Source organism: Enhydra lutris, unplaced genomic scaffold (assembly GCF_002288905.1).
Source record: "Enhydra lutris kenyoni isolate GAN:26980312 unplaced genomic scaffold, ASM228890v2 scaffoldscaffold23, whole genome shotgun sequence".
In the NCBI taxonomy this organism is placed as follows: Eukaryota; Metazoa; Chordata; class Mammalia; order Carnivora; family Mustelidae; genus Enhydra; species Enhydra lutris.
Genome location: NW_019154107.1, coordinates 29,362,312 through 29,373,373, shown reverse-complemented (window position 1 = coordinate 29,373,373; position 11,062 = coordinate 29,362,312). Strand labels below are relative to the sequence as shown.

Sequence of the window (11,062 nt, the reverse complement as noted above, 5' to 3'; positions counted from 1 at the left end):
TCTCTGTCTGCTTGTGATCTCTGTCAAATAAATAAATAAAAAATCTTTAAAAAAAAAATTCTGAATGACTTCTGCAAGTTTTTCATGATGTAAAAATACATGTTTTTATGTAAGTGAGCTCATATTACACGTTTAACTCCCCACCATGCCGCCCCCCACTTTATGTCAGGAACATCTTGTGTATTAACACAAATTTATTTAATGTTATATTAAAAATATTAAATATTAGGATCACATTTAATAGCTACATAGTAAAGATTTTATTTATTTATTTGACAGAGAGAGAAATCATAAGTAGGCAGAGAGGCAGGCAGAGAGATAGGGAAGCAGGCTCCCCGCTGAGCAGAGAGCCCAATGTGGGGCTCGATCGCAGCACCCTGAGATCATGACCTGAGCCGAAGGCAGAGGCTTAACCCACTGAGTCACCCAGGTGCCCCTAACAGATACATAGTATAATATTACCCGGTTATATGGACCATAATCCACTTAACCAGTCCTTTCCTGTACATATTTAAGTTGATTCCAACTTCTTGCTATCATAGATAATCCTGCAATGAACATTCTTGAGCAGATATCCTTCTCCAAGTTTCTGATCATTTCCTTAGTATGATGAAATTTGAGAATAAAATTGCTCCCCAAAGGGAGGAAAATAGCTATATGATAAAGAATACTTCCTTAAAGCACTTGAAAAAATGGCAAACCCAACAGGAAATGGTCATTAAAAAAAAATCTGCAGTGAACCATGTTTCATATCATGCTTCTTTATTACATCACCTGGGTGGCAACTTCTTCAAGGTCAATGCAGACACTACTCACCTAAGCAGGCTGCAGCCCCAACCATCGCATAAAGGCCAGGAGTGATACAATCCGCTCCCTGACTACACCAGCTATTGAAGATGGCCCAGTCGTGGTGGTAATAAGCCAGCTGCTCCATTCCCACTCCTAAAAGTCGACCTGCTATAGCACCAACAGCCATGCTGGGGATAAACAGGCCAGAAGGGATCTGCAAAGAGAAAGCAACAGGTGCTTAAGGAGGAATGATGCACTCGCCTGGCATACAGTTAAGGGCTAGAGGACTGACCCTCTGCGAAGCAAACAGGCCAATGCCAATTTAACTATGCACTATGCTAGCAAGTGGCCATAAAGATGTGTGTAACGCTACAGGGGCTAGAGGTTCTCTGGGACGTGCAGGCAAGTACGACTGCAAAGAAGCTTACCCTGATTTGGGGGTCCATCTGGCAAGAGCCTGAACTCTCCAGACCAACATAGAACTGGAGGGCAGAAATTAAGCCTTTCCCAAAGAAAAAGGAAAATAGATGGAATTTCTCACATATGCAGACATTTTCCCCATTCTGAATTCTCAGCAACAAAAATTCCCCTCTACTGACCATCTACCATGTTCTATGCTGGATACTCAACTGACAGGATTCCCCCAGTTCTAGACAACCACCCCGGGGAGACAGGCATCATGATTACCCAATCACAAAGAACTCAAGGTTCAGGGAGGTGAAACAACTCACCCAAGGTCAAGTTACAGTAGATACCAGTGCCAGGGATGAAACACAATCGGTGTTCCTAACCACTCCCATGTACTGAATCTTAACCCACTAGTCACATTAAAAGGATTGTATACGAGGTCACATTTTATTTTGTAATAGTATAAAGAAAGATGAAATGATTACATTTTTTAATGCGGCAGTAACTGTGGTTGTATGAGTATCCAAACAAAACAAAACAAAACAAAACAACCCCACCGCCACTCCCACCAAAAGACCCTCTCCGCTGTCTCCCCCTCTATTTTCCTGACTCTTAGGATATCTACAGTGAATTCTCAATGTTCTGTGTGAAGGGAGAGAAATGATGACAAGGACAAAATGAAACAGCAGATTATTCTTAAATAGCCTGTGTTCAATTGTGAAATATATTTGAATCTGGGTGGGTTGGATGGTCTGAACATTATCACTTTAAATCAAAGAATAAAGCCATGACAGGGAAAAATAAATCACTCAAGAAGCACTGTAAAACCTTCTGGAGTGTAGAGGAGGACACATATCAATTCAGAAACTATAATGCTGCGACATCTTCTTTCCCAGTTTGAACTTCTGTTTCCCTAGAGAAGAGAGAGAACTGACTTGGTAGTTGGGTGCCAGAGGAAAGACAAACAAATAACCTAGGGAGGAGAAAGAAAATACCTTAACAAATGTTCCTTTCTGATTTCTTCTGAAACATGGCAATGATAACAGGTACTGAAAATAAAAGATGCTGGCCTGATGTCTGCTTTTGACAGTTGCAATATTAACTTGGGATCACCTGTGAAGTTTCTGATCCTTGGGCATTGATAACAACGGTAAAGAATACATTTATTAGCGCCACTGGGCCGAACCATGGAATACTGCCATTGTAGTGGTCAAAACGGTTGAATAACGGCTACTTCGTTTGATTCAATTTGATGTTTTGCTCTGTTGGCAAACTCTAAAGCCACCCTATAAGGACCACAGATGAGGTGGTCAGATATTGCTTTAATACAATAGGCACGTGAACAAATACCTCACCATCCCTTTTTTAGGGGCAAAATCTGTTTTTCACCAGAAAGGAGAAAACATTTCTTCTTAAATCTCATCACTGAGGTCTGCATGAGGCCTGAAAGTCAGCTTGGATGATGTTAGGTAGAGCTGCTACTGTCTAGGAAGTTGAGGACATGTTGGCGGGGGCCTTCTGAGGTGGGGGGATAATGCTGCCAGAAGCCGGAAGTGCCACATGAGCTTTGAAGATTGTATGATGTCTTGGCTTTGCCCCCCAAACCCATAGCCACACATCTACCCACTGAGTAGCAAAAGAATCTCCTCACCTTCATGCCAAAGGTGAATATAGTGATGACAATTTTCAGTATGAGTGTCAAGGCCAGCTGCCACATGGCACTGTAGACTCCCACACCAGCTGGTCTGTCGGGCAGCTCACCCCCCTTGCTTGTGTTGAAACGGTTCTCATAATCACAGAGCTTGGAGGAGTCCAGAAGTCCACAGTCATTGAATAGCTCAGAAATGAGCTCACTTGTGCTCATGCGGGTGTATTCATTGGGGAAAGCCAGGATGGCAGTGATGGCTGTCACAACGAGTACCTCTACAACAGGATACTTCCCCAGCTGAGTGGTCTTACGCTTCCGACACCAGGCAATGTTGGTGCGGATAAACAAAGCTCCCCACAGACCACCAAATATGCCCAGCAGAATGAAGGGCACAAGCTCAAAGAGATGCCAGGGGGTGTGAAACTCCACATAAAATAGAACCAGGCGGCTGTTGCCAAAGGGATTGATGGAACGTAGAGTAAATGCTGCCACCAAGGCAGCAAAGAACGAGCGCCACAGCGTTTTGAGGGGGAAATAGTAGCTGACCTAGAAGAAAGAGGGTGAGAAAGCAAACGTAAACCAGGACGCAGAAAGTTTCAGGTATGGGGTGTCTGGGTGGCTCAGTCAGTTGGTCGTCTGCCTTCAGCTCAGGTCCCTGGATCAAGTCCCGCATCAGGCTCCCTGCTCAGTGGGGAGCCTGCTTCTCCCTCTGACCCTCCCCACTGTCATGCTCTCTCTCTGTCTCAAATAAATAATAAAATCTTTAAAAAAAAAAAAAAAGAACAGTTTCAGATGAATAGTTAGTGCTGTAGGAAGGAGAGCTGAGGACAAGAGAACTACCCAGAGAGTTCTGGTCACACAGTAAATGGTAACACATGAGCTGGGCGGAGCACCTCCAGTCTAAATGTCCCACAGACACCAGCCAGAATTCCTGACATGAAAGCAACACACATATTCTACAGACAGATAAAAGTAGTTACCTCTTCTAGGCTGAATAACACTCCGCCGATGGGTGCCCCAAAGGCTACAGATACGCCTGCTGCTGCTGCAGCCGACAAGACCTACAATCCAAAACTCATAATTAGTCTTGGAATAATGACACCTTTCTACTACGATCACATTTTTAAAAGGGAATGTTAGTGTTTAGTAAACATTAAAAAAAAAACAACTATACATGCTCCATATCCAATGGGTCAAAAATGAAGTTCAATTCCTATTTACTTATTCGGAGAGCAAACGCTGCGGGCTACATTTCAAACACATGGATCTAATGCTTGAACAGGTAGAGGGTCTTTCCTCTGTAATGAATCCAGGCATGGACTTTATTCCGAATCATTCCCCTCACGTCCGGTACTCTCGATTCATTAACTGATTTTGAGTCTGTAGGTCTATTAACCACCTAAATGAAGTATTTTCAGTGACATATTTACATAGTGCTTTCTTTATTAAGGAATGCTTTTCTAAATAAGATTTTAGAGACGGCTGTAATGATATAAAACCGAAGTAACAACTGGCTCACAGCCATTCGGGAGCTGCAAATCTTCATACAACAGGCAGTTGGGGTTTCCTGTACTCAGTGCCCTACTCCATCCCCAGTGACCAGTGGAAACAGAAATAGGGAGCAAACTAGAAGCAACGAGAAGCAAGGGATAGATTTTGAAAAGAAGACCTAAGTGTATTTCACTGAGGCCAGGAAAAGGGCTAGGTGGGAGAGGAAGAGGAAGGGGAAGAAGCTGTCAGAGGGAAATAAAAAAATACAAGGAAGGAGAGAAAGAAAGCAAGTGATACTTAGCTCTACCTCAGTACATAGGCACACGCATGCGCATGGAAAATGTGTAACCAACACACCAGAATTAATGGAAGGATAAAGTCCTTTCACTGGATTCTGGTTGCTGTGGAGTGCTAAGTGATTTGTGGTAGTAAGGAAACTTTTAGAAAAAAGTTTAATAAAAATTAAGAGTTTCTGCAGAATAAAATGGTTCTTGGCAAAATAAACAGGCAGCTTTCCCTGGGAATGCAAGAAGGTGCAGGAAAATGAAGGGAAGGAAGGAGTGAGGTCTTTGGGGCTAGCCCGGTAGGACTTCAAAATTTGTGCCTATATATTGGCTTTCATCCTAAAAGGATGAGGACAGTCAAACAGGAGGATTTCAATGACTTTTCAGGATGAATTATGAGGGAAAAAAAAAAAAGAATCATGATGGCTAGTTTGCTTCAAGTTTTTGCTGACAGAGTGGAGTCTGTCCACACCCTTCCTTCTCAAATCTGTAATCTCCAGCATCTGCCCACTTTGACAAGGCCCTGGGACACAAAAGGGTTGCTGCCGATGGTGAGAAGGACAGGAAAAAATAACTAGAAAGTCTAAATAAACAATAGGAAGTGAACTCAAGATGCAAATATTCATGAGTCTAGTTAGAGAAATACATGACATCTATACAGAGAAACAGCCCAGAGCTCCCCTCTCATTTTATAAGGAACTGTGAACAAAAATGCCAATTTTATGGCATGACAGTAACCGGCCATCTATAGTTTCAAAGTCACCCCCCCAACCCATGCAAAACCAGCAAGAATAACACTCTCCTCTTGCCAGCTCAAACGGATTTCACCTCTTCGGCTTCTGTTGTCCATTATTCCCATCTAACAACCTTACCAGTTTCACACTGTCGTTACGCCCCGCTACCATCTGACGGTAGCTAAACAATCGACCCAGATTTCCCTCTCCCTTTCCTGCTAGCCTTCCTCTCCTGCCAGGAACTTTCCCCCTTGAACTATCTAAATGTATTCCATATTTGAAATTTCAACATCTCTGAGTTTCCTTCTGGGCCTTATGGTTTGTTTTACTTCATTTTATTTTCCGAATAAATCACTAGGTTGCGATTTTGTGAAAAATCCATTCTAATAAAATCACGTTGGCCTTGACCCATTTCGTATGTGATTTCTGTGTAATTCAAAGAAAACAGAGCAAGAACCATTATTTCCTTAAATCCTTAATTATAGCAGGATAAAAGTAACCAATGATGTGGAACATTTCTAAAATCTGTTCTTCCTCCGCAAAACGATATACATTAAGAACTGCATGAACATGAGAACAGCTATGGAGACTCTGTGGCAGGACTAATTTAGCCGGATGGAGGCAGAAGGCAGAGAGAGATCCTATACACGAAGAAACTCATTTAGCATGGCATTAGGTAGAAATAAAAGATGGAAAAGCTGGTATCTGAAACATATGCGGGGCTTATATTCTTTCACAGGAAAAAAATGACTTCTTTTAAAAAATCTCTTATTTTTGTAACTTATTCTGTAATAAAACAGCACAATTTGTGTAGAGTTATATGTACTAGTAAAGTCCTTACTTCTCCCTCACTACCACCTCACCTTCCCGCTCAACACTGTGAGCGGGAAAATGTCACCACCAGTGGACATTTTCAACAGTCTGGAGTAAAACTACTTTCCAGACGTTTTCTTTCTAGGTGCACATATACATACTTTTAAAAAAAACAGTACTTGAATTATTTTATACACGTGTTATTCCACAATTGGCTTCTGAAACAATGATCTTCTGTAGCCATCAATCCACATCAACATACATAAGGCTATCCTTTTTAACGACTGCCTAGTATTCTACAGTATGGCCAGAATATCGTTTATTTGATCGGTCCCATTGATGGACGTTGTGACTATTTGGTTTTACCACGATATCGACAAATGCTGCACCGACTAGCCCCACACACATACCTTGGTTCCCACACACACTTGGGGTGTCTGTAGGATAAATTCCTAGAAGTGGAACAACTGGGTCACAGGGTATTTGTACTGATATTGGTAGAGTCCCTAAATCCTCATCCCTAAGATCGGACCATTTATGCTCACCAAAAAAGAGACAATTCAGGCCATCTGTTATTACCTCTCTGCGCTTGGCTTCATTCTTCCTATATTTGTTGAAACAATGGCACAGGATGTTCCCACAGCAGCAAGCCACGTGCACTAGGGGGCCCTCTTTGCCCAGGCTCAAGCCAGATGACACGGCCAGCACCAATGTGATGGTTTTGATAATCAGGGTCCACTTACCCAAATAGCCCCTAATAATAAAACCGCTCAAGATAGTTTTTATCTGCAGGTCAAACACAGAGAGATTAAATATAGACTAGGCAAGTAAACAAGGTTGGGAAGCAATAATCTGGACCTCATTATGGAAACTGCACCTTTCAAACAAGTGACATATAAATGTTTGACCTACATGACCCCAATTTGGGAGGGAGCCTGGGAGTCCAAGAAAGCAAGAACTGTTCTTTAAGCTTTCAAGTTCCTTTCCCCCGCCCCCCAGCCATGTGCTAGCTGGGCAAGAGAGTACTGCAAGCATGAGAGTGTGCGTATTTGGAGAAGGGGAGGCAGAGTGGGAGGGTGTTTTCCTTACTTACATCCTTACAGGCCAGTAGAGCCTTGATTCTCTGCCAAAGAAATTTGTAACTATGACTTGGTCAGGAAACAGAGAGGGGCAAGGTCATCTGGGTAACCTCAAATCTCAGTGGTTTCGGTCACTGTCAAGCAATCTAAGCCAAAAGTAGTCGGGAACAGGACTTCAGCCACCCCCCCCCCCAACCTTCCAGCCCTAGTCATACTATAGGAAATGTAGCAAAATAGTTTTATTTCTCCTGCTCGAACAAAGTTGACAATGCCAGTACTTTTTCAGGCCAGAAACTTGGGGTCTACCCTTGATCTCCTTGGGTAGGGAGCAGGGGTTGGCTTTCAAGAGGCCTGATTCCCCAGGAACCCGCAGGGGGGCTAGGAACCCACCCCCTTTCGTGTCCAGGTGGCCCAGGCTGGGAGACTTGAGGGAAGACCTAGAGAAACTCCAGATTTCCTCAGGGTCTGATCCTGTTTCAGATTCGAATTGCAGGATATGCTGGAATACCTATTAAAGGCTCTTAACCAGGAAGGATTCACTACTGTTAACCATTTATAAACCGTTTGAGAAACTCACCTCAGGAATTCCGGAGCCACAGGCATAAGGTGCAAACACTTTGACAAGAGACACGGCGAGGAAGGCAAATAGGAGAGCCCAGAGGACATACATGAAATAATTGACTATGTAGGCAAAGGCTCCCTAGAACAGGGGAAAAAAGGAAGAAGCTTGTTTTAGCCCAAGCTGCCTCAGTGAGGCACGGAGCACTGCTGACGAAAAGGGTTTTGGGAGAGGGGCTCGGGAGGAAAAAGACCGGTATCACATCGCTCAAAACGTTCCTTCCAAGACGGGCAGCAAGGCAACCCCTGAAACACTGTCAGCCCACTTGGAAGCGAAAATGTGAGGCTTTGCTCCCTCCCAAGGAAACGGACGCCAGCTGCTGAGGATCGACAAGGAGGAGGAACAGACAGCACCCTAAGCAAACTCAGGTTCAACATGAGACCTCTGGCAGGTTTGGGGGTCAAGTAGGTCTCATTTTATGTCAATTTTATTAAGAATCTTGACAGCTCTGTTATTGGCTACACATTTGAAGTGAAGACCAGCTCTACCTACCTTGGTGTCAGATTCTCATGGGAGGTTATAGTGTCGAAAATTCCTGAGCGGTTTCCTTAAAATACACAGTTAATTAAGTTCTGCAGAGAGAATTCTCTCTTTGAGAGAATTCTGCTATCACAGACTCAGCAACAAGTAGATGTGAGCAGAAAGTTTCAGGCTCTGACCATAAAACAACACCACCGAGATGCCAGCTCTCCCGAAAAATAAAACAGCAACCCCTCTTTTTAAAATGGAGTGAATATACTTTTGAGACTGTCCTCCTATGCTAATGAAGTCTGCCAGAAAATAAATCTAATTTGACCAGTAATAAGGAGTCACCAACATAAAGGGCTGGCAAACAGTTACACCTTCCCCCCCCACCCAACCCACCGGCCAAAAAAAGCTATTTTGAACATCAGGAGATCATGCTTACTGATAAAAACTGTAGAAGTTGAAACTCACTCAAATTACATGAAACACAAAACTCACTGTACTTCTGACTTCTTAAAACATAAAACATTATTAAAATAATTCACTGACCTAGACAAGGAGAGCCAAACTGCTCAGGGTTGTTTTTTTTTCCCCCTCCTAAGTTATAGCTTTGACACAAGTTTTCCATTATTTTAGTCCCTCAGAGGAATAGATAATTGCTCTCTTGGCCTTTCAAATGTAGCTAGGGAGGAAGAAGACTTTCCAAAGGGGGGAAACAAAGAGGGAGGGGGAGTGAAAAGGCAAGTAGGTAGAAGTGGCTAGGGGCACAGACCTGGAGGCTAAGTACTTGGCTGGAGAACTCTTAGAATCTAGAAGACTCTCTCCAGGCAAGGATTTCATTCATTAAAAAAAGGATGACCAGAGAAATATGTCACTTGAGCAAATCTCAAGCTCCCGTTTGAGAGCTACAGTTGGACTATTTAAACACAGACACACACACACACACACAGACACACACACACACACACACACACACACACACGGGGTAGCACGGCAGAGCCTTGCCAGGATGAACAACAGTTCTAGACCTTGACTGTAGTGGTGATAACACAAATCTACACAGGCAGTAAAATTGCAGAGAACTACATACACACATACACAGGTATACATACACACACATCTATGCACGTAAAATTGGTGAAATAAAATCTGTGGATCATATCCTTGTCCTGCTACTTATTTTCTAGTCAGAGAAGATGTTACCACTGGGGGACACCTGGGTGAAGGGTATGGGAGACCTCCCTTGTTTTGCAACTTTTTGTGAATCTATAAGGACTTCAAAAATGAAAGAATAAAGGGGCACCTGGGTGGCTCAGTGGGTAAAAGCCTCTGCCTTTGGCTCAGGTCATGATCCCAGGGTCCTGGGATCGAGCCCCACATCGGGCTCTCTGCTCAGCAGGGAGCCTGCTTCTTCCTCTCTCTCTGCCTACTTGTGATCTCTCTCTCTGTCAAATAAATAAATAAAATCTTTAAAATAAATAATAAAAGAATAAAAAAAAAAGGCAAGGGAATCTCCCTCCCTCGTCTCTCTCTCTCTCTCTCTCTCTATCTCTCTCACACACACACACACACGTTCACCCTAAACTCCAGTGCTTCTCAAAGTTTTCTACCCAAGTACTCCTAATCTAGGAGAGAGGGTAGGGGGTAGGTTACGCAGGAGCAGAGCTAAAACAGAGATTGTGTTATCTTAATAAACACGGGAATTGTGCATCCCTTTGTAATTCAATGTAATTTTAAAAAATATATTCAAAAAAAACCCTGATTTTCTGAGATGGCACACAGCATTTATCCTGCGGTTTCAGCCACCCACTGGCATCCAACCTTAGCCCAGTTTGAGAAGAATAGATCTAAACCCTCTCACACATATGGTATGTATCCAATCCTTTTACTGACCTCCTTCCCCGAGCCAATGCGTACAGTCATTTATGTACATAAAGACTCTTATTTCTGACTTTATTATTTTCCCATCCTTCTTTTCCCTTGACTGTGTGTGTGGGGGGGGGGAGAGTGCACGTGCACCTGCACATCCACACGCCCCATTTCAAATCATCTGTGGACCGAAGTAGGAATAAAAATGCATTTTAAATGTATAAATATAAATCCTAGCCTAGTCTCAGTCACTTCGCCAACAGGGTAAATGAGGAGTGAGCTGAGATGGCACCTGTTTCGGTTGGTAGAAGCCAGAAAGGAATTGGGAATTGAGAGCTGTTATATTCTGTCTTGTGTGTTTTGTTTTTAGTAGGAGAGACCTAACAAACAGCCCAAGTGGTAATAGAAAGGGAAGGAACTGAAAAACAATGTTACTTTTACATTGAAAAATATCTGCTGGGAGACAAGAACAAATGAAAATATTGATTTAATCTCCAAAGAAGACTACAGGCAATTTTACTTCTGCGTTTCTGTTTTTTTCCTATGGAATGTATTCTAATTTTTTTTTAAATGTTCTAATGCAATGCTCAGGGGAAAATTACTTTTGGAGTGTATACAACAGACACATTTTTAACCCACTCTGTTTTTGTTAGAAATTATAGCGTCCCAGTTGGCTGGCTCTGACATCTTTACCGAAATTATTAGAGAAGGGCAGATTCAATCACACTGCGTACTAATAGCTAAGGAGAAACACCGGGACTGTTTACGAGAAGCAAAAACGTTAAGTCACTATGTAAAGCATCAAAGGATTCCACGTGGCAGAAGTGAGGGAAATAGGGCCGCACTTACTCCACAGAGAAAGG

General features: G+C 42.9%; 1 protein-coding gene across 1 annotated transcript in view; it reads right to left on the bottom strand.

The window, feature by feature from the left end:
- Positions 1 to 11,062, bottom strand: part of LOC111150427 (chloride voltage-gated channel 5) — a 39,637-nt gene that overhangs the window by 4,712 nt on the left and 23,863 nt on the right. The window contains exons 5-9 of the mRNA XM_022507882.1: positions 7,824 to 7,946; positions 6,747 to 6,953; positions 3,826 to 3,906; positions 2,849 to 3,391; positions 817 to 1,003 (exon numbers count right to left, since the gene is read on the bottom strand). Coding sequence (XP_022363590.1) covers positions 817 to 1,003; positions 2,849 to 3,391; positions 3,826 to 3,906; positions 6,747 to 6,953; positions 7,824 to 7,946 — 1,141 coding nt within the window. The remainder of the gene's footprint in view (positions 1 to 816; positions 1,004 to 2,848; positions 3,392 to 3,825; positions 3,907 to 6,746; positions 6,954 to 7,823; positions 7,947 to 11,062) is intronic.